Source organism: Prionailurus viverrinus, unplaced genomic scaffold (genome assembly GCF_022837055.1).
Source record: "Prionailurus viverrinus isolate Anna unplaced genomic scaffold, UM_Priviv_1.0 scaffold_42, whole genome shotgun sequence".
NCBI lineage: Eukaryota > Metazoa > Chordata > Mammalia > Carnivora > Felidae > Prionailurus > Prionailurus viverrinus.
The window spans coordinates 4,435,889-4,463,871 of NW_025927609.1; the positions used below are offsets into that span (position 1 = coordinate 4,435,889).

The window sequence follows — 27,983 nt, forward strand, 5'->3', positions numbered from 1 at the left end:
CCGCCTCCCGGGATTAAAGCGGGGACTCCGGGCAGAGGAAGACGCGAGTTCCGCAGGAGGCCGAGGAGGCGGAGGAAGAGGAGGAAGGGGAGGACGAGCCAGGGGCGGAGAGCGCCGGGCGGGGAGCCCCGCAGGTGAGCGGCGCGCCGGCCGGGTCTCCCGGCGGAGTCTGGGGCGCGGGTCCCAGGCGCGAAAAGAAGGATCTGGGCGCCAGGGGACAAGCCAGGCGTCCCCCTCCCCCCCGCGCTGGGGGGCGGCGTCTGGAGGTGAGGCCAGGTGTGAGCAGCGCGAGCGCAGCAGGTGCGTCCTCCCGCCGGCGGGACGCCCCGGGCAGGGCCGGGCAGCGCGCCCTCGGTGGGGGCCGGAGGGGGCCGGCTTCGCGCGGCCGGGAACGTCGCTCCGCGTCCCTGGCTCATTGGTCGGAGCAGAGAGTGCCTCGGGGTCCCTCGGGGTGGGTCCCCTCGGCCAGAGCCGGCTCCAGGACCCCCCGCCTTCTGCGGCCCCGGAGCTGGGGACCAGGGGTGCGCCTTTTCCTTTGGGGGGACGAGGAGGACAGAGCGTTGCCTATCCGTTTCTTTGTTTCGGCAAAATCTCTGCAGCCCCGGAGTGTTACCTGAACTCCTTCTACTTCTTGGTTCCCTCCCGAGGTGGGGAGAAACTGGAAACTCGCTGTAGATGCCGGGAGCGATACGGCCGGCGCGGCGGGGACGGCGGGGACAGGGCCCGGAGGGCCCCCGGGCGAGGCGCGAACGGCTCGGCCGTTCCGGGGAGGGACTGGCCCACAGCCCGGATCAAAGCCGGGCCGCCCGGGCACCGGGGTCCGCAGGAAGCCGCCCGGGAGGAGCGCTCCTGGCCCCGGCCGCGCGCGCTCCCTGCCGGGGACAAGGACGGGGCCGCCCCGGCGCTCCGGTCCACCGCACGCCGTCAGGCCCGGACCTGGACAGTGGCTGCGGGGCTCAGCGCACCGGCCTGGCCGTGGACAGGCGTCCTGCCCGTGGCCCCACGTGCTCTGCGGAAGAATTGCGTTATGGCCCCAAAGTTCGTGCGTCCACACCCCAGAGGGCATTTGCCAGCCCAGAGCCCTGAGCCGGTGCTGAAGCGGTCGCCCCCACCCGAGGGCACAGCCGGGTGGCCTGGAACCCCAAAGCCGGAATCCCTTTGCAACGCACAGGGGAGGCGGGGAGCGGTCAAGAGGAATCCTAGTGGCTCATTTGGGAGGGAAATGATAGCTGGGAGGCCGAGGTCCACCTGGTGGGCAGGCGTCACCAGGGGCTCGGCCCTGACACCGCGGACCCCTAGATTCCAACTGGAGCAGCAGTTCCGGGGCTAAGATGGGCACACCCAGGGGGGCGCTGGCCTTTGTGCTCCTGGCCTAGCAGCTACAGAGCCTCACCCGGGTCATGGAAACTTACAAAGGCCGCCGGGAGGGAGTTTTAAGGTGTTCAGGAACCCTGAAGTGAGGGTTGTTGACTTAGCCTGGGAGGTGGGGGGAGGTTCTCCCGGAAGTGAGGCCGGTGCCAGCCTCCCCTGAAGGCCGGTAGGGGCTGGGAACGGGGACAAAGATTACCCAGGCCCAGGAACCTGGGGACGCAGGCTCTCAGGCTGCCGCTGCTGGGTGAGGCAAGGGGACCTGGTGAGCCAGGTCGGGTGGGGGGGGGGGACCCCCAGGAAGTCGCTGGCTTCCTTTTCTCAGCGTTTCCAGAGGTGAGGCCTGCCTGCCTCCCTCCACCACGGCAGGCCTTACTGGGGGTTGGGGTTACCAGGAAAAGGCATGGCCAAGCAAGCAAACGCTCAGCCCAAGAGCTGGGGGGTGGGGGGCGTTCCCGCAGTGGAGACCCTCTGCCTGGAGATGGGTCACTCAGCTCCTTCCTCTGTTTTTGTTTTTTGTTTTTAAATATCAACCCGGGAGCAGTGTGGCCTTTGTTCTCGGCTTGGATGAGTCAGGCCAAGCCACTTTCCCCTCCAACATTCACAAGGTCAGGCTTCTCCTAACAAGGCTGTGTTGTTGCCAGAGCCCCGGACACGGCTTGGAGCTCGGGCCTCGCACCCGTGGCTGGCTCTGCCCTGGGCTCAGTCCCCGGGATTGCAGGAGAAAACGGGGCCGCACCGGTGTTATAATAATAATGGCAAACCTGGACGAGGCACTCTCTTCCAGCCAGGTGTCATTCCAAACTCTTTGTAGCGTACTTAATTATGGGGAAACTGAGGCAGAGAGGTGAGATACTTGCTCCGGGTCCCGTAACCCCTGGGAAGACCTGGGGAAGAAGCCAGGCTGTCTGGCTCCTTAGGGCTCTGACAGGTAGTGCGACTGCCTTTCCTTCCTCTAGAAGATGGGAGTGTCATAGAAACCGTGTGGACAAGGGCTCAGGGAGCTGAGAGCAGGGCCCAAGGAAACCTCACACGGAAGGGACCTGCTTGGGGGCCAGGCTCGTTCCCCCTATCCTAATATTGGAGCACCTGCCCACAGCCCCACCTGGACTCGGTGCTGAATCTTCCAGAATAATCCAGGCAGACGTGTGCAGGAATCCTCCGCGGGGAGAGCTGAACTCCCTGGCTATTGGGACATTGAGGGACAAGACTCAGGCGAACATGTGCAGTAGACAAGGAAGCCCAGATACCTGGGGGCCTACCCGGGATTGCACAGCAGGAGCCCAGGCCAGTGGCTCACTCTTTTCCACCCAAACCTGTGGCAGGGGTCCTGGGAGAGCTTCCTAATGAGATCCAGGTAATTGTCCTGGTTCCAGTCACTGTATCAGACTGACAGCGGGGCGGAGCTTGGGAATATACTTTCCTAAGCTCTCCAGAAAATCCCAGGGCTTGAGGGCCAGGGGCAGGTCTAAGCCTTGATAATAGGAAAATTGGCAGGGTCGAGTTAGTGGTGACCAGTTTGATTACGTACATGTTGGAAGCCGGCCTCTGATGAGGGCGGTGAAGGGCGTCTGGAGAGGCTCTCGGGGTCTGAGTGCTTTTCCATGTTGGTTTCCTTTGCTGCTCTGGATCTCCCGGGGTCATCCTGCTTCTCACAGCTGCTCGGCCTTTGCTCGCCTTCCCCGCCCCACCTTTCCGGGGCACCTGCAGGGACCTGCTGACATTGGGTCCTCCCAGGATGAGTTGGTGGCCTCTGCGGATGGGGTGTGAGGGCATCACATACCTGAGCGCTGAGACCTGAGTTGGGAAAGCACCGTGAGTCCCATCCTGGTTTGGTGCTGGGGACCCGAAAGGCCATCTCGGGGAGCCCTGGCTTGTATGCCTCCAGGGGTAGTGGGCCAGGGGTAGACGGCCTGGGTAGTGGGCCCTCTGTGCTCTGGGCCACCCTGGCCTCAAGTACATGAGGAATCCTGGGGAGTGGCAAAGGGCTTGGCTGGTCATACAGGCAGTTTGAGGGGGACGCCGTAGGGGCAAAGCTGGCCGTCAGGAAGGAGAAGAGCCGGCCAGGGACTCGGTCTGTCCCGGCCACTGCACGGTGGTTGGGAGCAGAGGCACCAGCACGTATGGAAATGTCACGGTCACGGGCAGCCTTAGAGGCATCGGGGGAGAAAGGCAGACGCCGATTTTGCGGTGGGAGTGCTGGTAGTCATGTGGACTGTGAACGGTGTGAACTTTGAAGAGGGAAGGTGGCCCAAAGACATGCTCGTAGAGGCGAGTCCAGGAGGAGGAGGACAGGGCTTGCTGGGTAGAAACCCAGGGCATTTTGTTGGTGTGGACGGAGCTCAGCCGTGGGCGTCCCCGCTGTATGAGGGTGCAGGGGAGCACAGGACGTTTCAAGGGCACCACGTGCAGTAGCGGCATTCTGGAAGCTCGTGCGATGGCGGGAGAGATTGGGGGCTCAGCGGAAACCGGCAGGAGGCCGCGGCGTCCAGCGGACATTCGACAGAGAAATATCGTCAAGCGAGAGCTGAGCTGGAAGGAGACGTGGCCTGGGCCTCATGACCACTTATTGGTGTATGAGGCAGGAGACCCAGCATCGGAGTCCCTCAAGGTCACTGCTCTGCGAGGGGCCGTCCTGGCAGGACCCCACACCTGAGCTCATTTCAACCCTTGATCTGAACTCCGGGGACGTGGGGCCTGTTTTCCAGGGGTGCTGGGTCATTCTTCATGTGTCTGACCTCAGGCAATAAGACTTCATCGTCCCTGGCCCCCCGCCAGTCAAAGCTCAGCAGCGTTCTAGAATACGCTTGGACCAATACACGTGGAGAGCCCACCTGCCAGTCTCAGATCAAACATGCTTCCGTTTGAGGAGCTCTGTTCTCTCCAAGGCAACTAGTTGACTATTTAAACTTCCTCACTGTTGGAAATTTGGTTTCCCGGGATCGGGTTACACCTGCCTTTCTGATACCGCTGACCGCTTTGATCCTGGCTGCGTCCTTTGGATTTACACAGACTAAACTGAATGTCTCTCGCACATGACAGTCCCTTCGCTACAGGCAAGCAGATCTTAGCTGCTGTCACGATGTGTTTGTTCAATGCCTAGCGTGTGTTGGCCACGGTGTTGGAAACGGACACACTTGGTCCTCGAAACAACCCTATTACCTTATTATCCCATTCCACAGATAGACTTGGGCAAGGTCTTCAACCCTAGCCGGGGCCTTTGCACGTCTCGGGACTCCTCTCCCCTGCAGGGACCCAGACGCCTCCCCAGCCGGCCTGTCCCATTAGGTGCGCAGTCAGTCTTGTGCACCTGGGCCCGTGAGGTCACCCACGTCCTCACCTTGGAGGCTGGTTTTGTCTTGTCCAGGTGCAGACTTTCCAGCTTGCTCTGTCCCTCAGATTCCGTCTTACTCCTTTGGCCTCTGGAACTCAAGACATATCGGAACGCTTTCTTGTATGCTAGTAAGCTAACAAAGCTTAGCTGTAAGAAAAAAGACAGACAGAAAAAAAGGGACCCGACCCAATTCCTGCCCTAAAAAGTTTGTAATCTCAACCGGGACAATGAGGCATTCATAGAGAAAGAAACTTGGAGGATGCGGGCAGAACCTCTCCTGAGGTGATGACTCTGCCTCTGTGTGCCTGCACTGTTCCTGTGTGAATCACCGCGTAGGCCTTTTGTCCGATTGTCTTATACTCGTTCATGTTGACTTGCTACTTAAACCCACCACTGTCCGATAATTTGCATCTAACAGTGCTTTGGGTTTGGGGAGGGGGGGGTTAAACACTTTTTTAAGTTTATTTATTTATTTCGAGAGAGAGAGAGCATGAGCAGAGGAGAGGCAGAGAGAGAGAGAGAGAGAGAGAATCCCAAATGGGTTCTGCGCTGTCAGATGCGGGGCTCGAACTCACGAACCGCGCGATCAGGACCTGAGCCAAAACCAAGAGTCAGACGCTTAACCGACTGAGCCACCCAGGAGCCCTATAACGACACTTGTGATTTGATGCAGTGGTTGAGGCATAAAGGGGCTGTCCTTTATCATTTGTTCATTGGATAAGGAGTGTCTGTTGGTGTTGCTCGCTTCGAAGTTTGAAGAAAGGGGTACAGGGGTCAAGGAAGGGGGGGGCCTCAGAAAGCAAATGCTTTCTGAGATTTCCAAAGAAGAAATTTATCGCTTGGAAACAGCTTCGTCATGTCACGGGGTGCAGGCAGGACTCCACGGCACGGTCCTGCCAAGCAGTGGCCGGGCAGGTGCTCGGGGTGACCCAGCTCTCTGCAAAGAGAGCCCCGAGTGACCGAAACCACCGTGTCGTGTTGTGTGACTCAAGTGGACCTTTCGGTGCCGGCGTGGGGAGCTGGCCGGGGCCAAGGAGGGGCTAGGAGCTTGGTCACACATCTGCTCTTTTGTCACTTAAAGAGAAAAGTGCTTCGTTATGGCTGGCTTTCCAGAATCGAGGACAAGCATCTGTGTCCTTTAAATGATAGGAAAGGATGTTTGAGAAACCACGTCTCTCCCCATCTAGGCTGTCTTGCTCGGCTCAAAAACCAGATGAAGAGATTTGCTTTGCTGTGGAAATGCGTAGGGGTTTGTGTTTGTTTTGGTTTGTTGTGTGTTTTTGTGACACGTAACCTTTTTTCTACACGTGCCGGTTTTGAAGATGAACCCGCCCCCGTGTGGCCTCCCGGGCGGGGCTTCTTAGAGATCCAGTTCCAGAGTGAGACCCTGCCCCTTCCTTTCTTTTCAGCCAGAGAAAATTACAGGCAGTGTGACTCCCGTCTTCTGTTCCAAAGTCCGGGGAGGCTGATCTGGGCGCACCGGATATTTCTGGTTCTAAGGTTGTGTGGCTCGTGGGATCTCTGGATGAGATAGGATTATCCTGTCATGACTTCTGGGTCCTGTGGCTTTTACTGGATCATTCATGGCTACGGCCGCCTGGGCTGCTTCCTTCCCTGGCTTCCTCGTCTCTCTCTGTTAGGGATCTCGAATGGACAAGGAGCATGGATTTCGAGCGTTGAGCGATCATTCTTTTCAGAGGGCTCTCCAACTGGGAAAGACACCAGAGGGATCAGATTTTCATTTCCTGAAACTTCACCCAAACCTATAACCGGTGAGACAGCTCAGAGGCGCGGGGAGCCGGAAACCAGAGGGCTGAGAATGTTTGCTTAGGCAGAGTGCTTCACAAAGTAACCTTGGGGATGTGCTATGATTTTTTTTCCCCCAACTTGGACCAGAGGGGAGCGGGAGACACTGTATGTGTTGGGTCTTAGAGCCCTTGTTCCTCAAGGGGCACACATAGGACAGGTGGATTTTTTTTTTTAAGTTTACTTATTTATTTTGAGAAAGAGCCAGAGAGAGAGAGAGAGAGAGAGAGAGAGAGTCCGAGAGAGAGGGAGAGAGAGAATCCTAAGCAGGCTCTGAGCTGACAATACAGAGCCCAACTCGGGGCTCTGACTCACGAGCTGTGAGATCATGACCTGAGTCGAAATCGAAAGTCGGACACTTAACCAACTGAGCCACCCAGGCGCCCTGGACAGGTGTTTTAATATGTGATAATCACACCATGTAGAGGTTTCCACGGAGACCCTCCCAAGTGCATACTGCTCAGGTTTCTTTCCTCGTATCTAGGACAGCGTTGCCCCTTCTTGATTTTTTAAAGTGAAAAAATCCCACAGCTATCCCTATGGACTCACGCGTGTATTTTGGCTCTATGTGAACAGTAAAGAAGTGACGTGGTGCCTGTTTATCATGACCCGCTCAGGGAGGTTTCCCAAGATTACAAAGCCATCCTCACATTTTCATTTACAGCAAGTTAACGTGCGTTTTGAGTTTGACGAGTCCAGTGATGATCGTGGGCTGGAGTGTCGCATCTCGCTCCCCTGGGGTTTCGGGGCGGGAGGACTTGGCCGTTGGGGAGAAGTACCCAAGGCAAGTGTGCAAATGCCTCCTCTCAGTCCCCAGCCCCCCAGCCCCCCAGCGGCAACATCTGTCAGCCTTATAATCACTTTTATTTAACAGAAATGTCTGCATCTCTGACCTTGCTGCAGACACCGAGGGCTACATGGGTATCCACTCAGTTCATAGCTCATCAACCCGGTAGTGGGGGCTGCTCTGATCTCCTTTTGTGGATGAGGACGCTGGGGCATGGGAACGTTAGCTGACCTGCCCCAGGTCCCAGGTCCCGGAGAGGACGGGCTCACCCACTGCACTGTGCTGCCGGCCGCCGTTTGAGCACCTGCTGTGTGCCAAGCACTTTACGGGCCGTGTGAAGGCCAGAACTTTCTCACTGGGAGCACGGTCTCGTGGGTGGAGGGCTGGGAGGGCCATTTCTTGCAGTGTTCTTTGGCCATTCCGAGACAGCAGGGAGGGGCCCAGGGCAGCCCTTCCTGTGCCCACAAGAGGGAGGGAGTGATGGCCGAATGGGGGCTTTACTATAACGCATCCCGTGTGGATGGTGTTTCTAGAAATTGATGTCACAACTGTTCACAAACCTCTGCAAACAAAAGCGCCTTCTTTTCATTACCGCCAACCTCAGAAACGATCAAAATGGTCAGTTCCGAACTGGTTTTTTTTTGGATTGGGGGTAGTAGGTGGTGTAATGGGCGTGTGTGGACGTGTTTTATGGAGGGTTTTTTACGTGTGTTTATTAAGAAGTAGGAGATTCCACATGGCTTATTTGGAAAGTCCGGTGTGACCTCCCTCGGGTACTGTTCTGGACCACGTGCTCTCCAGGGGACACCTACCCCCCCAACCCCCACCCCGTCCCTGTGGGCGCTCAGCAGGAGCGAGGGAGGGAGCCTCTCCTGGCCGGCTGTTGCCTGCTTGGGCCCCCTCATGAAATCCTCACGGGGAGGGGGGGGGGGCGCCTGGGTGGCTCAGTCCGACTTCCGCTCAGGTCACGATCTCGCGGTTTGTGAGTTCGAGCCCCGCGTCGGGCTCTGTGCTGACCGCTGTTCCGGATTCTGTCTCCCTTTCTCTCTGCCCCTCCCCCACTCACACTCTGTCTCTGTCTCTCTCTCAAAAATAAGTAAACGTTAAAAAAGAAAAAAAAAAATCCTCATCCGAACGGGACCGTGGCCGACTCCGTATCCATTTTTGTGCCAGATTCAGAGAGGTTCGGGCGCTGATGCAGTGATACCTCCAGGAAGGGGTATTGCCACGAGCTGACCCCAGGTCTCTGCCCCCCCCGTTAACCTCGCCTGAACTTGAGGGTCTGAGAGGCACCTCGTGCCTGCTTCTGTTGCTGGGATCCTCTGTTGCAAGAGGCAGCCTGGGGATGTCTGGCCAGAGTCGTGTTAAGCGTCGCTGGCCTTGGACCCTAATGCAGGCAAGCACCAGGCTCCTTCGGCCCGTGCGCAGGGAAGAGGCGGGCGAAAGTGAGGGCCAAGGTGAACGGATAGAACTGCCCCGTTTCTTCCGGAGCTAACTCTCACCTAGAAAGCCTTCTGGTTCTTTCCCCACGGGTCTCCTAAAAACTCACCGGTATGGAAGTACCACAGTCTTATCATTCTGTCTTCTAGGTCGTCTTGAACGTTCCGGATCTCTACCATTACCTGATGCTGCTGATAAACTCAGGATGGCTTTAAACTCAGTAAGTGGTTAATAATTACCTCCCCGGCCTTTTCTTCGTGCCCTTAATTCCTGCTGTTGTTTTCTGAAGTGTGTGCTGGGCGGCATTTTAAGAGCTGGCCGCAGGGAATGCGTGTGCTCCACGGATGCTGGTGGGGCCCTCTCTCGGTGAGGCTGGGCGGGAGTGCGGACACAGCAGCTGCACCCCTTGAGAGCGCCCCAGAGCTGTGGGGCGGTTGTGGGGTATGTGCACTGCTCACTGGGGCCTCTTCTCTTCCTGCCCTGCAGGGGGGTTTCAGGATAGGATGTGTGGAAGGAAAAGGGGCAGGAGGGTGCCCGGAGGGAGGCAGTCCCAGAGAAGGACAGCAGACCCCCGTGCAGCCGCGTGTCCTGATGAACCGGGGGAGGCTGTGACCGAATGGAGCACCGGGCTGACCATCCCTCTCTCTGGACGCCCCCACCGCCAGCAACTCTGGAGACTAATGCAGTGTCCTTAGTGTCCCCCATTATCTCTCACTGATTTATCTTTTTTTTTTTCAATATATGAACTTTATTGTCAAAAAGGTTTCCATACAACACCCAGTGCTCATCCCAACAGGTGCCCTCCTCAATACCCATCACCCACCCTCCATCAACCCTCAGTTTGTTCTCAGTTTTTAAGAGTCTCTTATGCTTTGGCTCTCTCCCACTCTAACCTCTTTTTTTTTATTTTTCTTCCCCTCCCCCATGGGTTTCTGTTAAGTTTCTCAGGATCCACCCAAGTCTCACTGATTTATCTTATACCTGGGAATGCATGCGTTCAGGGCAGTTGTGTGTCATAACAGACATTTCCCGTATCTTCTATCTGGAGAATAGATCTTTACGCTTTTTCCCCTTTAGCCATTGCCGGTAGCTAGTCACTGGATCCATTTAAAACTTCCTATCCGCTGCACAAGACTCTGCGGGGACAGGCCACTGTGCCTGCTGCAACCTTCCCTGGGTGGGACAGCATGTTCTTAGATGCTTCCGATAGAGACCAAACACGTGTGCTTTTTTTTTTTTGCCTCTGGTGCCCCATTTAGATTACAGATTACACTGTTTCCCTTTCTGTGCACTGCTCTGGTTCAGAGTTACAGTCTTTGAACTTCTGAAGGAGAGCGTCAGTGAGTTATTAAGCAGAGGTGAACCCTGAGAGCCCGCCTTTGGTGCATTGCTGTATAATCTCGCTTCCCTGGAGGCCCCGCTTAAAATGCTAAGTGTGGTGCCTCCTCTGCTCGGAATACCAGTCCTGTCGGAGACCATGGTCCACAAGAAACGGAAGAAATGAATCAGTGGGAAGAAGGCTGGGGGGCACACGTGGCCTCCCAGCGTGGCCCAGCCGGTGGGCGATTAAGGACGATGGAAACAGAGGACACGGTGGGGGTCCAGGCGGGGTCTTGAAGGGGCAGCCGGGAGAAGGCGGCGTTTAGGCCGAGGGAGAAGAGAAGGGCATTCGGAGAAGATGGAGGGAGCCAGAAAAAAAGCTCGGGCTGGGACAGCCCCTGGCACACCCTGTGCACTGAGACCCAGCGGTTGCCCTCAGGGCGACAGAACCCCTCAGGCTCCCTGCGGACGTGCGTGCCCACAGCCCCCATCCACAAGCTATTTAAATGTCCGTTAGTAAATGGTGACACGTCTCTGTAAGAGAAGAGGAGACAGAAAAAGAACTTTTAGAATAGCATGTCTAATGTGGACCCTTAGGTAAATTTCTCAGCCTCCATCATTCACGTTCGTCTCTGCAAAATGGGCGTGTCCGTCAGTCATCCCTGCACCATCCTCGGGGGGTCTGGTCAGGCTTCCAGGAGGTCGTGCATGCAGGTGCCTGGCTGCCGCTCAGATACAGCCGGTACTGTCCCCCTGAGAATCTCCGTCCCTGGGTTTGGGTATTGACCCATTCCCAGACTCCTGCACGTTTTGTCTTTAATTCATATTTTATTCTTCACTAAATTGCGGTGTTGACCGTTACTCGCTCTTTACTTCAAAAAGTGACTAGTGAGCAAATACAAAAGCCGTTGACAGCCAGCTGGAAGTTCTGGCTAGCCCTTACTGCAGGTGAGTTCCGTGTTTGGCCCGACAGGAGTCTGCAGCAGCCTTATCAGCACCTTGTCTGAGGACCTCGGGTGGGCGTGTAACCTTTAGGGCAATTGGGGTTTTATGTGATTCATCTTCTTCTTCATTGTCCAGGGGCCCCCGCCAGGTGTCGGACCTTTCTATGAAAACCATGGATACCAGCCTGAAGGCCTGTACCCCCCGCGGCCCGCCGTGGTCCCCGGCGCCTACTCGGCGTATCCGGCTCCCTACTACCCGCCCGCGGTGCCCCAGTACGCGCCGAGGGTGCTGACGCACGCTTCCACGCCCAGCAGCCACACGCAGCCCAAGTCCCCGTCGGGGACAGTGTGCACCTCAAGTAGGACCCCTTTGCATTTACTTCCTACAACAGTCCAGGCCCTGGGGCCTGTCTTCTCCGGTGGCTCTGTCGCTAACCGTCCTCCGTCTGCCGGGGCTCCCCTCTCCCTCGCTGTCACTGCCTTTCTGGCCTCCGGCCCCGCTGCAAAGCCCTCTCTTCACTTTCCTTAACCCTCCTGTCGCAGCCTTGTCCGCACGCAGGGCCTCCCTGTCCTGCTCTTGCCTGCGGGGCCTGTCGCTGGGTCGTGTGGAATGAATGGTGAGCTAGGCCACGGGAGTCACCACCCACCCTGTCTTTGTGGTGCGGTTCCCTGGAACGGCGAGTCGTGTTTGAGACGCGGGACAAGGCCTTTGTGCTCAGCGAACGAGGTGGCTGGTGTGGTTGTCACACGGACGTATCTCGTGGCTTTAACGATCTCGTGGAGGGGGGGCCGGGGGTGGGGGCGGGGTGCTGGGTGGCTCAGTCTATTAACCGGCCGACTCTGATTTGGGCTCAGGTCCTGATCTCACAGTTTATGGGATCGAACGCGGAGCCTGCTTGGGATTCCCTCTCTCTCTCTCTCCCTCTTTCTCTGCCCCTCCCCTGCTCACACACACTCTCTGTCTCCAAATAAATAAACACAGGGGCACCTCGGTGGCTCCGTCGGTTAAGCGTCCGACTTCGACTCAGGTCACGATCTCACGGCTTGTGGGTTCGAGCCCCGCGTCGGGCTCCGTGCTGACAGCTCAGAGCCTGGAGCCTGCTTCGGATTCTGTGCCTCCCTCTCTCTGCCCCTCCCCTGCTCACATTCTGTCTCTCTATATACATATATATATATATATATATATATAAATCTCAAAAATAAACTAAACCTTAAAAAATGTTTTTAAAGTACACATTTAAAAAAAAATAAAGTAAAATAAAAAAGGATCCCGTGGACACAGCAGAGCAGGTATAGAACAGGTAAACGAGTACTGGAATTAGTGACTCAACAATTCGCATTTTTGTCGACGGGGTTTTTATTTTGCAAGCACGCATGTACACACAGCTTGTACGGTCAAAGATTAACAATAAAGTGAATTTCCACCTGCCCCCGCAGCGCATCACAAAGCACAGAAGTGAGTCCTCGTGGCCTGTGCTACTCGAGGCTCCGTGTGCACGTCTCCGGACCCCTGTAGCCCTCAACCAGCGCCGTCACCCTTAATTCCGCCCCGACGCTTCCGTCTGCTTCCCCCACCCTTCGCAAAGGGTTCTTGTTCCTTCCTCCTCTCGTCAACCTCTACTTTTTTTTTTAATGCCAATTGTTGAGAGACAGAGACAGAGTGCGAGCGGGGGAGGGGCAGAGAGAGAGGGAGACACAGAATTGGAAGCTGTCAGTCGGCACAGAGCCCGACGCGGGGCTCGAACTCAAGCCATGAGATCGTGACCTGGGCCAAAGTCACACACTTCACCGACTGGGCCCCCCGGGCGCCCCAACCTCTACTCCTTTTTATTCCCACATCTCCTACCCTTCAGTCCTCCTCCTCCTCCTCAGTTACCCCTTCTCCTTGCCTATACGGTTCCCTCTTTCCCTCCCCTGGTTCCTCTCGGATCAAGGAAATGCCCGCCTCTGCACTGATGTCTTTCTGGTGGTAGTTGGGGAGGTTGAGACCCGTGGTTCTTAATCGGGGTTGATTTTGACGCCCACGGACACTGGGCAGGGCCTGGTTGTTATAACTGGGGAGAGGCTGTGACTGGCAGGTGCCAGGGATGCTGCTGAACACCTGTGGTGCCCATGACAGCCCCCCGCCACGGAAGACCCGGCCAAGATGTCAGTAGAGCCCCGGTCTTAGTTCATCATGGTGGTTGGAAGGAAGCCAGGGTGTAGACGGCTAGGGAACTCCTGACAGTGGTACCTGCCTCCCAGAAAAAAGGGGGTGGTGATCAGAAACCAAGGGTCCCCTCTTGAGGTCAGCACCTTGAAAGGGCAGGCAGACCAGGGGAGCCCACTCACCTGACACCCACGTTTCCACTGTTCTCGGGGGAAACCTGGTGATGACAGGCAATTGGACAGGAATCTGTACGGTCCTTATCAGTGACTTTATAAGGGAAGAACATGAGCCTACATGTGTGACTTTGCATTACAAAACTGCCCTTTAAACTCAAAACGGGCTGAGTGAACCTACCTGTCTATTTTTAAGACCTTTTTAATTGACTTCTATAGACGCAACGGACATTTGATAAGTCTAATGTTTGGCCTTGGAAATGTTTTTTTAATTAGCAGACCGTTTTTGAGAGTAGTTTTTAGGCTTACCCAACAGCAGGGCACAGTCCCTCTTACCCCTGTTACTCCCAAGTCTGTCCCCTCATCTTGCCGTAGCTAGCGGGCCCCGCTCGTTACAATCGATGAGCCAATATGGATACGTTGTCATTAAAGTCCATAGTTTTCCATTAGGATCACAGTCTTTCCCTTGTGCGTCCTGTGGGTTTTGACAAACGTACAGTGGCCTGGCCGTCATCACAGGAGAGAACGGAAGTTTCAGCGCCCTCAAACAGCACAGATTCGGGAGTGCAAGGGCCATTTGGGGACATAATGCATCTATTTGCCGTAGCAACGGTCCTAAATGTTTCACGCTGGGTCCCAGTGCGTGCACTGCTTAAAGACTGGGTTTTGGAGGAATCGAGGCCAACAGTCAGTGATGCAGATGCTTGGTCCTGGGCTCGCTAGGGCCGAATCAACGGTGGGCCGAATCAACGGCACACCGAAATCAATAACGACAAAGGGGCATGGGCAGTGAGTTGTAATTAAACCCAATAGTAGCACGGTTGCAAACCAGCCCCGAGTCAGGTCTGGACCGACCAGACGCTGACTGCAGGATGCCTGTCCAGCGGAGGTGGGATCGGGGGTCCCGCTGCGCACCTGCTCCTAGTGAGAGGGGGGCAGGTTGCCCTCTGCCCCTTGAGAGGTTCAGAATACTTAGTAGCTTCTAGCTCACCGGGCACGTTATTTTATCCTAGATCAAACAGCATACAGGAAAGCTCCCTGAAGCGAGAAACTGTCCTTGGCTAACGGGTCAAACTGGCCATTTGGAATTTCCCCTGTGAGCGTCCTCTGCCTCTCCGCCCTGCCCAGTTCTGGTAACTTCAGGGCTCTCCTCAGACCAGTAGCCTCCGCCTCCCCTGTGAGCCTGTTAGAATTGCAAATTCATGCCTCCCCGCCCCCAGTGGAATCCGAATTCCTGGTGATCGAGGCCAGGAACGCTGGTTAGCAGGCTCCCTGGTGATTCCTAAGAACTTGATAACAAGATGAGAGGCGTGGCTTTGAGCCCAAACAGATGGGTCGGCCCTAGTCCACCTGACTCCAGAAGCTGAACTCTAGCCCCGGGTGACTTCCAGAAGCACAGACGTGTACAGGTGGGGTTCCCCGGGCCTCCCCCGCCCTCCGGGACACCCAGGTGTCCTATAAACAGAGCGGGTCGGAGGGTCTGTTGATGCCCTCTCCGCCTCCCTGCCCTCAGCCTCTCTCTCTACCCTCTGCTCCCCACCCCCACCCCGGAGCCACTAATTACTGGGTGTGCCCTGTCTGGACCTGCCCTCTGAACCTTGGCTTACACTCTGACCAACAACGGGCCCCTCGTTTTGTTTTGACTAGAGAACGCTGATGACCCTCTGCAAATGACTTTATTCGTAGCTGAGATGTGAGCTCAGTGCTCCTCCTCCAACCAAAAGGCTGATGTCAGCACCGCCCGATGGAACGTTCCGCAGTGATGGGAATGTTCTACACCGCCCTTTCTGTACAGCAGCCCCCGGCCCCATGTCTGTTGAGCATCTGAATTTACGGAACTGTTTAATACCCCTAATGATACGTAACTGAAGTTCGAACAGCCACGTGTGGCTGGTGGCTGTCGAACGGGACGCTGTGGGTCTGTGGCATCCATTCGCTAACCTGCCTTGAGTAAGACAATTCATTCTACCTTGAACACCAGCGCCAGGGAGGTGATAGTTTGGGGACATTATTACTGCTATCTTACGCTTGTATTTTTTTTTAATTTTTTTAAATATTTATTTTTTGAGAGAGAGAGAAAGAAAGTGTGCAAGCAGGGGAGGGGCACAGAGAGAGGGAGACAGAGAATCCGAAGCAGACTTCAGGCTCTGAGCTGTCAGCACAGAGCCTGACGCAGGGCTCGAACTCACAAACCGCGAGATCATGACCTGAGTCGAAGTTAGTTAACCGACTCAGCTACCCAGGTGCGCCTATGCTTGTAATTACTAAAACAAGGCATTTTCCCTCTTTGGGGCAATTTTTTACATTAAGCACTTATCGGACTATTTTAAGATGATACTTTTTTTTTTAGAAGAGCTTAACATAAGTATATGTTACTTCATATCATGGCTTCCTGTTTTGCTTTTGTGCCCTAAAACGCATAACATTGAGTGTGCGGAAGAGGTTGAGACCTCGCAGGATGCGTTCTTAAAATTAAAAGCCTCATTTTTGAGTGTATAAAAAGTTATCATGGGGCGCCTGGGTGGCTCAGTCGGTTGGGCATCTGTGGCTCAGGTCACCATCTTCTAGTTTGGGGGTTCGAGTCCCGACTCTGCTGACTGTGTGGAGCCTGCTTGGGACCCTCTCTCTCCCTCTCTCTCCGCCCCTCCCCCACTTGGCTTTCTCTCTCCAAATACATAAATAAACTTAAACAAAGTTATTATCTCATGATATGCTGTACTATACAAGTGAGATGTGAGAGTGTGCCTTCTAAGAAATTCTGTAACCACATGGTGTGCCCACCCCCCTTTCCCCAGAGGCGAAGAAAGTGCTGTGTATCACCTTCACCCTGGGGGCCGTCCTGGCGGGAGCCGTGCTGGCCGCCGTCCTGCTCTGGAAGTTCAGTAAGTGCAGGGGGGCATCCTCGTGGGGTGTCCCGCTCTCTGGGGGTGGGGCTCGTTGCTTCTGTTTGGTGACAGGGACGCAGAATCCCCATCCTCCTCCTCCAATCTCACGGTCCCCGTTGTTAGGAGTCACTTTCCCGCTTCCTCCTACCCCGTGGGTCGCGGGAATCCCATGCTGTTGGTGGAGTACTGACCACGGTGGGTTTACGTGGTGCTCTGGGGTGCTAGCTGCCACCCCGGGGCCACCTGTCCCTGGATCTCTGTGCAGCATCACCTGCTATGAGCTGGGGCGGGTCTTGCCTGCAGCAGCCCTTTAACCACAGCCCCGCCTTTCCGTCCGCCCGGGGCAGGGGACTCAGGGCATTTACGGATCCAGAGGTCACCTGAGGAAGGCGGGGGGTGCTGTCCAAGCCCAAGGCTGGGAGCCCCTCCCCGCCCCCCTGGAAGTGATGCACCGGGGCCCCCCCTGCCTCTGACGGCCAGCCCTGTTTCCTTTGGTAGATGATGGGGTCAAGGACGCATCTGCTCCTTATTAAGACAAAGGGGGGGGGGGGCGCCTGGGTGGCGCAGTCAGTTAAGCGTCCGACTTCAGCCAGGTCACGATCTCGCGGTCCGGGAGTTCGAGCCCCGTGTCGGGCTCTGGGCTGATGGCTCAGAGCCTGGAGCCTGTTTCCGATTCTGTGTCTCCCTCTCTCTCTGCCCCTCCCCCGTTCATGCTCTGTCTCTCTCTGTCCCAAAAATAAATAAACGTTGAAAAAAAAAAAAGACAAAGGGGGGACGTGCTTTTCTCTCCTGCCGCTTGGGGCTCGGAGAGCGGACGTTGGCGCTCGCAGTGGGTGCGTGGGGTTTTCCTGGTGTCCCCAGCTGACTGGGTCTCCCTCCCGTCTCTCTGCAAGTGGAGAACAAGTGCTTGGTGTCCGGGATCGAGTGCGGGTCCTCGGGAACCTGCGTCAGCCCCTCTCACTGGTGTGACGGGGTCCTGCACTGCCCCAGCGGGGAGGACGAGAACCGATGCGGTAAGTCTCAGGACTGCGTGCGCCTGGGGACGAGACTGCTCTGCCCGGGGTGCCCCGGCTCCTGGTGTCCACCACAGAGACCGCGGCCCCATCCTAGGCAAGATGGCCAGGCCTGTGTCCGGCACGGCCACCCGGGAGGTCACTGAACCGCTACCTGGAGGCTGTACCTTTGGTCTGACCGCAGATGAGGACCCAGGCTCAGAGAGGGTGTGCTCCTGGCCCAGCAGCACACAGCGGGGACAGAGGGGGACTGCAGGGCTGGGTCACTGTGACAGGGCGCCCCCAGCTGGCCCGGGGCGTCACCTCACAGCCACTGCAGGAGCGAAGTATTTAACGTGGAGATGGGGGGGCGCAGTATGTACTTTCAAAGCCGGCTCGCCTTTGGAATCATATGTGTCTGTCATCACAGAGCGGGCACCTGGCTTTGCTTTCGGTATTTTCTGTCGATTGTTGCAAGTGATTTCAAGGGTGGTGACGTGGCTGTAATTGGAGATGGGGCCTGAGCGGGAGTGGTGCTGCATCCACCGACAGCCACCCGCAGAGTGAGTCTGACCTCAGTCCGGCACCGGCCGAGGGGACAGCACGCCGGCTGGTTGTTTCCCGGCCCTGCCCGTGTGGCCTGGGTGGGCGGAGATGGAGGAACGAAGCATCGTCTAAGGTGCCGGTAACTGAGCTCCACCCCTGGCTGGAGCTGGCTTATTTGTCTTGAAAAGCTTTTACGTTGCGGTCCTCCGGCGGAACATGTTAGGCAGTGTGACCCAGGCACGCGGGGACCACGGCCGTGGCGCTGTGATGCTATGTCCCCGCGCCCTGGGTCCTGCCGCACGCTCTGACACGTTTATATGACAACCACTTGTTTTTAAGCAAACAGAAATTTCGGAATTGTAGCGTCAGGGGCATCGCCAGAAATTTCAGGAGCGGCTTTACTCCTCTCCTGTCCAGTTTCTCCTAACTCCCGAGGGTTTCATTTAAACATGGGGCAGACTAGGGGCACTTGGGGGCCTCATTCGGTTGAGCGTCAGGCTTCAGCTCAGGTCATGATCTCACCGTTCATGAGTTCGAGCCCCGAGGCGGGCTCTGTGCTGACAGCTCGGAGCCTGGAGCCCGCTTCGGCTTCTGTGTCTCCCTCTCTCAAAAAAATAAACATAAACACATTTAAACACAGGGGCGGAGGATGTGGGTCCCCTTTCTTCTCCTGGGCCTTCCAGGGTGAAGACAGCTTTCCTGCATGTCCTCTGAGCCAGGTCACGGCACCTGTGCGGGACACGCCGCTGGCCCCGGCTGGTGGGACCCCCCAGTGGGGAAGGCTGGGCCCTGGGCGCCGGCTCTGTGTGGCCCGTGGGGCGGCCTGTGTCCATGGCCGACACCTTGGTCCGTGAGCCCCCACAGCACAGCGTTGCCGGTATCCCGGAGAGCGTTTGCACTTGGCAGTGACCCCCCCCCCCCCCCCCAGCTCGTTAAACTTTCAGCACACCGCCTTGCCCGTGTGTTGGTGACATATTTGTTGCCATTTTCCTAAGTAGGGGGCGTTGCGATTCAGAGCGTGGTGAAGCGATCAGGTGTGATGGCTTTTGGTGTTTTCATACGCATGGGCGGGCGCACATGGGCAACCCTGAACTCTAGCAAGACGAATTGTTCAAGTTCCTCTTCCTCCCTGTCTTCTTAATGTTTACGTTGTGTCTGTTTCCTTCAACGCGTTGAGCTACCGTACCCGGGCAGATCAAAATCAGGAAGTACCCGAGGATGTGCAGGGAAAACTCAACCTCCCCCACCCTGCACGCACATGCGTGCGCACGCGCACATGGTCATGTGCCCATCCACCAGCCAATCACGTTTCTCTCTCAAGGGCAGCAGCTATGCATCTCTCCCTTCTCTTCCGGAGAGTTTTTAGGTGAAAAAGCAAATACGTGTGTGTATATTTTGTATTGTCCTCACCTCCCAGTGGTCACTGCCCCGCTGACTGCACGAGCCTTGATGACACATCCTGGGACCATTGAGCCCTCGCTTTCCCGCAGCCACACACTCCGTGCTCCTGGGGTAGACATGCCTTGGGAGGCCTCTCTTCTGGGGGACCCAACGTGCATGTTCCAGGCACAGGAGAATATTGGTAGGAAATACCTCCAGAAGCAAGATCGCTGGGTCAGATTTTGTAATTGGATAGACCCACCTTAACTTGGGATTATTTAATTTCCACATTGATTATTTACATAAAGCAAAACGGGTGACCGTGACGTCGTGCGTGTCTTCCGCGTCGGATCAGAACACACATTTGATGTGCTTGCAGTTTGTCCACCTTGTGGAGCGGACATTATTTTCAACAAAATGCACATCTTCTGACGCTAAAGAATATCGCCCGTCCCGTTGAAAACGTTCAAGTGCGCGCAGAGAGCGTTCTTTTTCCGGGGGTGCGTGTAGTCTTGAATATATCTATCGAACGTATGCGTATTGTTAATGCTAATCCGCTTTCTACATCCGTCGCCCTGGTTTCTGTGGCCATTAAATGTCGCCAGAGAAACTGGAGAACCACTCGAGGTGACCCAGTTACCATACTGTTCTGTGCACTTGAGATCGGCTGAGAGGGGAGACCTTAGGTGTTCTCACCGCAGGAGAAAGGAAAGAAAAGAAAGCTCTATGTGTGCGAGGTGGTGGGGGTGCTTGATTGTGGCACCCGGTTCCCAGGGTACACACGTCTCAAAACACCAGGTCGTACCCCTTAAGTATGTACAATTGTTATCTGTCCTTTATACCTCAGTAAAGCCGAGAAGTTCCTGATACTTAAAAAAAGAAAGAAAAGAACTTGAGCTTGGGACCGTTTCCAGCTCTCTGGGGCGTCCGCTGTCGTGTTCTCCTAGTTAACATTTGTCTAAGTGTTTATTTAAACTGCAGTTAGTTCACGTACAGTGTAATATTCGTTTCAGGTGTACAGGAGAGTGATTCGATAGTTGCATACATCGCCCGGTGCTCGTCCTGACAAGTACCCTCCTTAATCCCCATCACCTGTCCTAGTGAGCATTTGACTGCAGAGACACGAGATGGAAGGAAAAAAAAAATCCCTAAAATTACCACAAACCAAAAAGGAAACGTCTCCTTCACTTTCTGCTATGCCACAGTGTCAGTTTTATTTTAATTTTGGAATTATTTTTAATTTTGTTTCATGTTTATTTTTGAGAGAGAGAGAGAGAGAGAGAGAGAGCGAGCAGGGGAGGGGCAGAGAGAGGGAGAGACACAGAATCCGAAGCAGGCTCTAGGCTCTGAGCTGTCAACACAGAGCTGGACCTGGGGCTCGAACCCACGAGCCGTGAGATCATGACCTGAGCTAAAGTCAGAGGCTTAACCGACGGAACCACCCAGGCGCCCCAGGGCCCCCTGCCCTGCACACAGTGTGCCCTTATTTTTAACAGCTTACATCGGTATGGGACTTTCATTTCAATGGATGAGCCAATTATTAGTATGTCATTATTAACGCAAGTCCTTAGTTCACACTCGGCGTTGTGGACAAACGTGTGACGTGTTTGCATTTGGCCAGCGGGTTAGAACAAATGTGCAATGACACGTACCCACCAGTACAGTATCATACAGAGTATCCTCACTGCTTTGAAAATCCTCTGTGCTCTGCCCGCTCATCCCTCCCTCCCCCAACCCCTGCAACCACTCCACAGTTGTGCCTTTTCCAGAATGTCCTATGGTCGGAATCATACAGTACAGTTTGTAGCCTCTTCAGAACGGCTTCTGTCACCTGGTGATACGCATTTCAGTTTCCTCCCCGGCTTTTCCTGGCTTGATAGCTCGTTTCTTTTTAGCACTGAATGATGTTCCATTGCCTGGATGGACCACGGTTTGTGTAGCCACCTCAGGGAGCTCGTGGCTAGCTCCCACATGGCGCATGGGGATCACCCATCCAGGAAGCATTAGGAAATTATCAGACCACGGCTGGTCACGTCACAGGGAATGAGCCAGAACGTCCACTGAGTTGGGGCCACAGAAGCGGGGTAAGAATGAGGTCTGCGATAATCAGGTCTTCATTTTATATGTTAAGTCACATAGATTCCCCCCGGAGCTCAGAGCACGGGCTCACATGCTTTTGCGCATCGGTGAACGTCGTACGTCACACAGCGTTTAGCGGCCTGCCCTCCTTCACGGCATGCCGTTTTCAAGGTCATTTGTATGAATATGTGACACCAGTTAATCCTCAAGCCATATGGGCGGGACCCGCTCTGTGGCTGTGCCCCTCCTGATCCCAGCCGTTCACACATGGAACGTTCTCGGAATTCTGGATTGTGGTTACCCCTAGGGAGGGAGAAGTCACTGGCATAGAGAGAGGTTTAGACGACGTCTAAGGTGTCTCTTTTCCTTAAACAGAAGCGCTGAGGTCATTTGGGCGAAGCGTGACTGAATTTAGAGGCAGAACCTTGCACCAGGGGGGTGTGGCATGTCTCTGGTGCTCTGCCAGGATCCGGGGTGTTGGGCGAGAACGGTCGATCTGTTGTTCAAAATGATTGTTTAAAGATCATTTCTGGGGGCGCCTGGGGGGCTCAGTCAGTTAAGCGTCCGACTCTTGGTTTCAGCCCAGGTCACGGATCTCACAGTTTGTGAGTTCGCGCCCCGAATCGGGCTCTGCGCTGATGCTCGGAGCCTGCTTGGGATTCTCTCTCTCCCTCTCTCTGCCCCTCCCCCACCCACTCTTTCTGTCTCTCTCTCTCTCTCTCAAAATAAATAAATAAAACTGAAAAAAAGACCTTTTTTTTTTTTTTAAAAAAACCCTTTATCTTTTTCATTTATTTTTAAATACTCGCTTTATCAAGATATGGCTCACGTACCATAGAATCCATCCCTGAGAACATACAGTTCAGCGGCTTTTCTATGTTCACCCCCTGCCCCCACCCCAGGGTCCCCCGCAACCACTAATCCACTGAGTGTTGCTCTGGATTCCCCACTCTGGGCCTTTCATACAGCACATGGGCCTGCATGGGCCTCTTCTCAGGGCCGATGACACTCCGTGGCCTAGATGGGCCACCTTGTGTCCATTCATCCGTCCACGGTCGCTTACGTTCTCCTGCCTCCCGGCTCTTGTCTGAACACCTGCTGCCAGTGCTTTGGGGGTAAAGAGCACGTTAGAGCCGGGAAGGGGTGCGCGGTCAGTGCCGTGGGGACAGGACCCCTCGTGTCGCCGCCTCTGAGCCTTTGTGTGGGGGTGGGGGGGGGGCTCGAGTGGTGTCGGGACGGCCCCCAGAATCTCACGGAGCGTCTCCTTCGCTGCAGTGCGCCTCTACGGACCGAACTTCATCCTCCAGGTGTATTCGTCCCAGAGGAAGTCGTGGCACCCCGTGTGTCAGGATGACTGGAGCGAGGGCTACGGAAGAGCCGCGTGCCAGGACATGGGCTACCGGTGAGTACGGCCCCACCGCAGAAGCGGAGGGAAGATTCTCTCCACCCTCCCCGGAGGGACCTCTGGCTCCTTCCCAGAGCTGGTCAGGGAAGCCAGCGGGTGCCCACCGCATCCCCCTGCCCCCGTCCCCTGCACCTGGTGAGCAAGACTCACTACCCCCCAGCCCTGCCGCCTCCTGGACCTCCATCCACTCCCGGTTCCCCGTCCGCTCCCACCCACGGTCAAGGTCACCGAGGTCCAGGGTGCCGGCCGGGGACTCCTTTTCTCAAGGAGCTCCTAAGGAGCACTGAGGCCTCACCTCCTCAGGCCTCCCTGGCTGGGGGGGCGGCGGGGGGCTGGCGGAGGTCAGAGGGCACAGATGGGCAGACGTTCACTGCATACATGCTTGGGGGACGCACTGAGCCTTTGAATGGGGGACAGGTGGCATCAGATTGCCGTGGAAGAGAATTCAGTCCTGCCTGTGGCCACAGGGATGGGGGGGAGAGACAGGAGGGACCTTCCCTGGGGCTCCCAGCCAGGGGCACCCCAGGGTATCCCTTGGCGTGCATGGCAGCCGTCTGGCCGCATGGGGAAAGGCTGTGTGATTTTATTGTCACTACGTCTTCCTCGGGGTGTCTCTGTGTGACTTCTGCGCAGCACTGGGGCGTTCTCCGTATGCCAGTAGTCAAGGTTAATCACTGCTTGATAAGAAGCGTGACATCTTTGGGGGTGGGGGTGGGGGAGGGGGGAAATGGGTGATGGGCATTGAGGAGGGCACTTGTCGGGATGAGCGCTGGGTGTCGTATGGAAGCCAATCCGACAATAAATTATGTTTTTTTAAAGAAAGAAAGAAACTTGGCATCTTAGCCAGCGAAATCTCTCCAAATGCCATCCCCAACGGACATAGTAACGCCCCCATCGTGTTCAGGACCCGACGGGATTTTATAGCGGGGGAGTGTTTTAACATCCGTAAATTCTCTTAGGTTACACGTACTCACAACCCCTTTGTCCTTATTTCTCTATCCTCGCCCAAACTAGATTAGAAAAAGGCCCACGGAGGGCTTTCACCTGATGCTTCCGGGTTATTGGGTCCAAAGAGGATTATTAGACAGCGTCACTTGATCAGACCTTGTGGTTTTGTTTCCCACATGCTAAGGTGTCCCCCCCTTATCCGAACACCGTACGAGAGAAGTATGGCGATACGGCCCAAGGATTTGCCGTCGCTTGTCACGAAGCCATTATTTTAATCAAGCTTTTCCGTCTCCTTTAGGAATAGTTTCTATTCTAGCCACGGAGTAGCGGATGACAGTGGGGCCACCAGCTTTATGAGGGTGAACACAAGTGCTAACCATATGGATCTCTATAAGAAACTGTACCACAGGTATTTGGTGATTTCTTTATTTTTCCTTTAAGAAATTTTCTAACAAGAGCGAACAGGAGACACCATGGGGAGTCACGGTCCCGAGGTGGCGTTCTCAGACTGCAATTCCAGTATCCCTGAGAGTTTCTCTCTGGGAGGAGGTCGGACTCGGAGTGGGGGTGGTTCATTCTCGGGGAGCAGCTGAGGGTTGTTTGCCATGGTCTTCGTGCCCTCTGCCCTCGGCCCTGGTGGCCCTGGAAAACATGGTAAAATGAAAATGGAGAGTCCTCCTGACCACATTAAAATACTCCCCAGACATTAGAGACGGACGGACTGCGGGTCAGGGTATGTCTCCACGAACCCCCGAGAAAGTCAGCGTCCCAAGGGGGGTGACCAGCCCATCCCACTTCGCCCGGGATGGTGCCCGTTTCAGCCCGGAAGTCCTGCTTCCCCAGGGGCCCTCTCGGTCCCCAACAGCAGGGACGGCTGGTCCCCCGGCCCCCAAGCCACCCTGTCAGATGGCACCCGGCCGGGCGTGCGCGGCACCCCGGGGGGCCCGGGAGGGAGCGGCTAGTCCGGGTCAGCCCACGTGTCCTGTAGCTCGAAGCCAACTTGTGGCCCGGGGCGGGTCTCAGTGTGTCCAGTGGGTGGAAGAGAACCTGAACAGCAGATCGCAGGATTGGTGGCCTAGCTGGTTGGGCGGGTGGGGGGCAGGGGGTGCTTGAGCTGCTTGTTTCGTCTCGCGCGTGTTTAAAATGTTCACCGTCTCCCCAGACCGTCGTTGCTACCTGCGTCCTCTTTCATGTGAAAGTCGCACGGCGTCTTTGTGTGCAAGCCCTGGTCAGCTCCCAGGGCCCGATCGCTCAGCCCCAGGTGGCTGGCCAAGCCGTCACCTCCCTGTGGGCCAGGTGCCAGGGGCTGCCCTTGGGGTGGGTGAAGTGACGTGGCACCCCTCCTTTCCTTTGAGCGGGCGGCCGGCGGTGGCTTTGCGTTCCTGGTGGCCGCTGGCCGTGGTGGCTGGGGGGCCGATTTCCGCCCAAGCTGCCCAGCCTGGCTGTCCCCAGGAACGTGACAGAGTGAGCCCAGGAGGAGGGCTGTGCTCGCCAGGTGCACATCAAAACGGCGGGGCCGCGGTCTGCCTGCCCAGGAAGCTAAACACAGCTGCCTGGGCTCTTTGTCGATGCTGAGTGTTTCTGTCCTTCCCGGTGACACTCCCATGCGGGATCAGGGCTGCGCGGGGAGGGAGGGCCACCACCTCCGGGACTCACAAGGTGGCTGCCGGGTGTTGGGGGGGCGGTGCGGAAGGCTCCCTTCTCTTCGCTTTGATCCCCGAGTCGCAGACTCCATGTGACCACACGCTGGTGGCCGGACAGCGGCCCCTCCACATGGAGGAGAGTCAGCCTTGTGACCCTCAGAAAACATTTTCTTTTCATGGGAACGTGTCTTCTCTTGGCGTTGCCATGTCACACGGCCGAAGACGCCTGGGACACACAGTGTCCGTGGAACCGGGGGGCATCTCGATGTGAGGGTGTCAGAAGCTGACTTTATGTGCGGAACTCGGGCTTGTGTCGAGTCGTTTGGGGGAGGTTCAAGGAAGCAGGGCTCTGCTCTGGATTGGATGCTGTTGGGAAGCGAGGCGATTTTGCGATTGGTATCTTAATGCCTTTTTTCCTTCTAGAAGGGGGCTGGCATGAAGCCAGGCTACACGGAGCTTGGCAAGCAGGTGCCGTCACTCCTGGCGGCCAGCAGAGGGGGCTGTTGGTCACTGTGATCTGGACTAAGCTTCTGGTAGCTTGGCAAGCAGGGTGCCGTTCCACTCCTGGCGGGCCAGCAGAGGGGGCTGTTGGTCACTGTGATCTGGGACTAAGCTTCTGGTCAGGCCCCGGGGGTGGGACCCCCTGAATGTGGTTTAGGTTGGGTGCAAACCAACCCTCTCTCCTCCACCATCTGTCAGGGGAAGATTCACTCTGAGACGGAATGTGCTAGTTGCTTATTTTTCAGATGTCACTTCACTTAACCTCCCCAAATGAGTGACTTGACTTTTTCTTTGGCTCCTGAGCCAACGAGGGGTCGTCTCGTTTTTCTGTGCCATACGTTGTAAAGCAGTTACAGGAAACCCGGAAGGTTACAGATGACTTCCTTACAAAATTAGAGGGTGATTTTCAGTTTCTGGAAATAAAAAATAGTAGCTCATGTTATTGGGTGCTTACCCTCACAACCAGTCTATGACCAGGTTACTGTTATCCCACTCTACAGATGGGAGAAACGACGCACAGAGAGGTTAAAGTAACGAGCCCGGGGTCACACAGCTTGTGACTTGAAAACCCGGGCTGGGACTCAGTGCTCGATGCCAGGGTCCCCCCACGTGGACGTGCTCTCCTTTTTTTGAGTCTTCAATCGCGGGCCCTTCTGTGTCTGGGGAGGCGGGGGGGTGCGACCATGGAGAAGAAAATGTTTATTTCTAAGTATTTTGAGGGTCAAGCATCTCGTGTATTCTAGTGACCAGAACACCCCCTGTTTCTTTTGTAGTGATGTCTGTTCGTCAAAAACGGTGGTTTCTTTACGCTGTATAGGTAAGCGATTCCTGGTTTTCCACCTCCCCCCCCCCCTTTTTTCCTCCAAAGGGAGCACCCTGTACCTTCAGAAATGCATCCCCTGCGTCTGGGGAGGCGGGGGTGATGGGGTGGGATGTGTCCGAGCCTTTGCGCCCGGTCCCGTACCCCAGCTCCACTCAAGGAACACCCTTCTGGAACTGCAGTGTCCCTGGAGATGCCTCCGGCCTCAGGGCCAGGGACGCAGCCGTCCTGCGGGGGACAGGCAATCTCAGGAAAAACTGTCGGGGCGCCGGAGGCCGTGGGTCTCCCCGTCTCGTGTTTTGGCTTGCTTCTGGCTTCCCAGCCTCTATCCGTGTGGAAGGCACCCTCCCCCGTGCCCTCCTCTTTTGGTCCTGTTTTTCGAATGAAAACACTGGTCCTGCAGCTCAGCTTTGCAGTGTGAACAGGACAAACTAGCCGATGCCCCCGGGTGGGACCGCGTGACCCGGGATCCTGGCCGTAACTCCCCAGCCAGGCTCAGCTCAGGCTCTTTCAGGCACCAACAGGGCGTGGTGCTCACCCCGGCTCTCCGGACCTCGCTGTCCACTTCGTGGGGCAGGAGGCCCACCCCCTCGAGCAAAACCTCCAGGCAGCCCCCATTGGATGGACCCTCGTGGAGCCCCGCCTCCTTTGCCCTGGCGGTGACGGGGGACAGGGCAGACACTGGAGGGGCTCGGAGATTTTACCCAGGGAAGCCCCTGGGACGTTAGCATCCCCTCCAACCTCCCTTTCTCCCTGGGTATGGGTCCACTGTGAACTTCTGCTTGTGCCTCTGAGGCCCCTGCATCACCCGCCCGTACGACCAGGAACCTCTGTCCTGTGGCTCCTTCCCCGCCAGCGCTCAGAGTTTCCAGAGAGGAAGCCTCCTCTCCTTTTCTGGCAAAGAACTTGTCACAAGTAGCAGCAGGCCAGGCCAGGCATTGAGGACTCACACTTGCTCTCCGTCCTCCTTCTCCTTCCTCCCTCCTCCCTCTTCTCTTCCCCTCCTCCTGCCTTCTTCCTCCTTCCTCCCTCCTCCTCCTTCATTCTCCCCTCCTCCCTCCTCCTTCTTCCTTCCTTCTTCCCTCCTTCTTCCTCCTCCCTCCTCCTCCCTCCTCTCTGTTCCCTCCTCCTTCTCCCTCTTCTCTCCTCCTTCTCCTTCCTCCCTTCCCTTCCTCCTCCCCTCCTGCCTCTTCCCACCCTTTCTCTCCCTCCTCCCTTCCCCTCCTCTTCCTCCTCCCCTCCTCCCTCCCTTGCCTTCCTCCTCCCTCTCCCTCCTCCTTCTCCCTCCTCCCTCCTCCCTCCTTCCTATCCCTCCTCCTCCCCTCCTCCCTCCTGCCTCTTCCACCCTCTCTCCCTCCTCCCTTCCCCTCCTCCCTCCCTCGCCTTCCTCCTCCCTCTCCCTCCTCCTTCTCCCTCCTCCTCTTCCCTCCTTCTTATCCCTCCTCCTCCCCTCCTCCCTCCTG

At 56.2% G+C, this 27,983-nt stretch overlaps 1 protein-coding gene across 4 annotated transcripts; it reads left to right on the forward strand.

Moving 5' to 3' along the window:
- On the forward strand, nt 1-27,600 carry LOC125159128 (transmembrane protease serine 2-like). 4 transcript variants are annotated; one of them, XM_047847060.1, is made up of 8 exons: nt 1-134; nt 8,885-8,955; nt 11,136-11,358; nt 16,117-16,203; nt 17,100-17,219; nt 22,479-22,605; nt 23,855-23,965; nt 26,474-27,599. In XM_047847060.1, exons 2-8 carry the CDS (start codon nt 8,941-8,943, stop codon nt 26,904-26,906), a joined length of 1,116 nt encoding a protein of 371 aa, XP_047703016.1. In that variant the 5' UTR covers nt 1-134; nt 8,885-8,940; the 3' UTR covers nt 26,907-27,599. The 4 variants fall into 4 exon arrangements, with proteins under 4 accessions (XP_047703016.1, XP_047703018.1, XP_047703017.1 ...); XM_047847062.1 differs by lacking the exon at nt 1-134 and adding an exon at nt 250-300 and having other exon boundaries at nt 26,474-27,600; XM_047847061.1 differs by lacking the exon at nt 1-134 and adding an exon at nt 1,559-1,615 and having other exon boundaries at nt 26,474-27,600.
- Nucleotides 27,601-27,983: the final 383 nt, after the last annotated feature.

Bases quoted from the DNA above. Each gene is read 5' to 3' on its own strand.
- LOC125159128 (XM_047847058.1), top strand. From the start codon at position 6,249: ATGACTTCTGGGTCCTGTGGCTTTTACTGGATCATTCATGGCTACGGC. The intron at 16,204-17,099 runs GTAAGTGCAGGG...TCTCTCTGCAAG, and splicing joins CGTCCTGCTCTGGAAGTTCA to TGGAGAACAAGTGCTTGGTG. The intron at 22,606-23,854 runs GTGAGTACGGCC...CGTCTCCTTTAG, and splicing joins TGCCAGGACATGGGCTACCG to GAATAGTTTCTATTCTAGCC.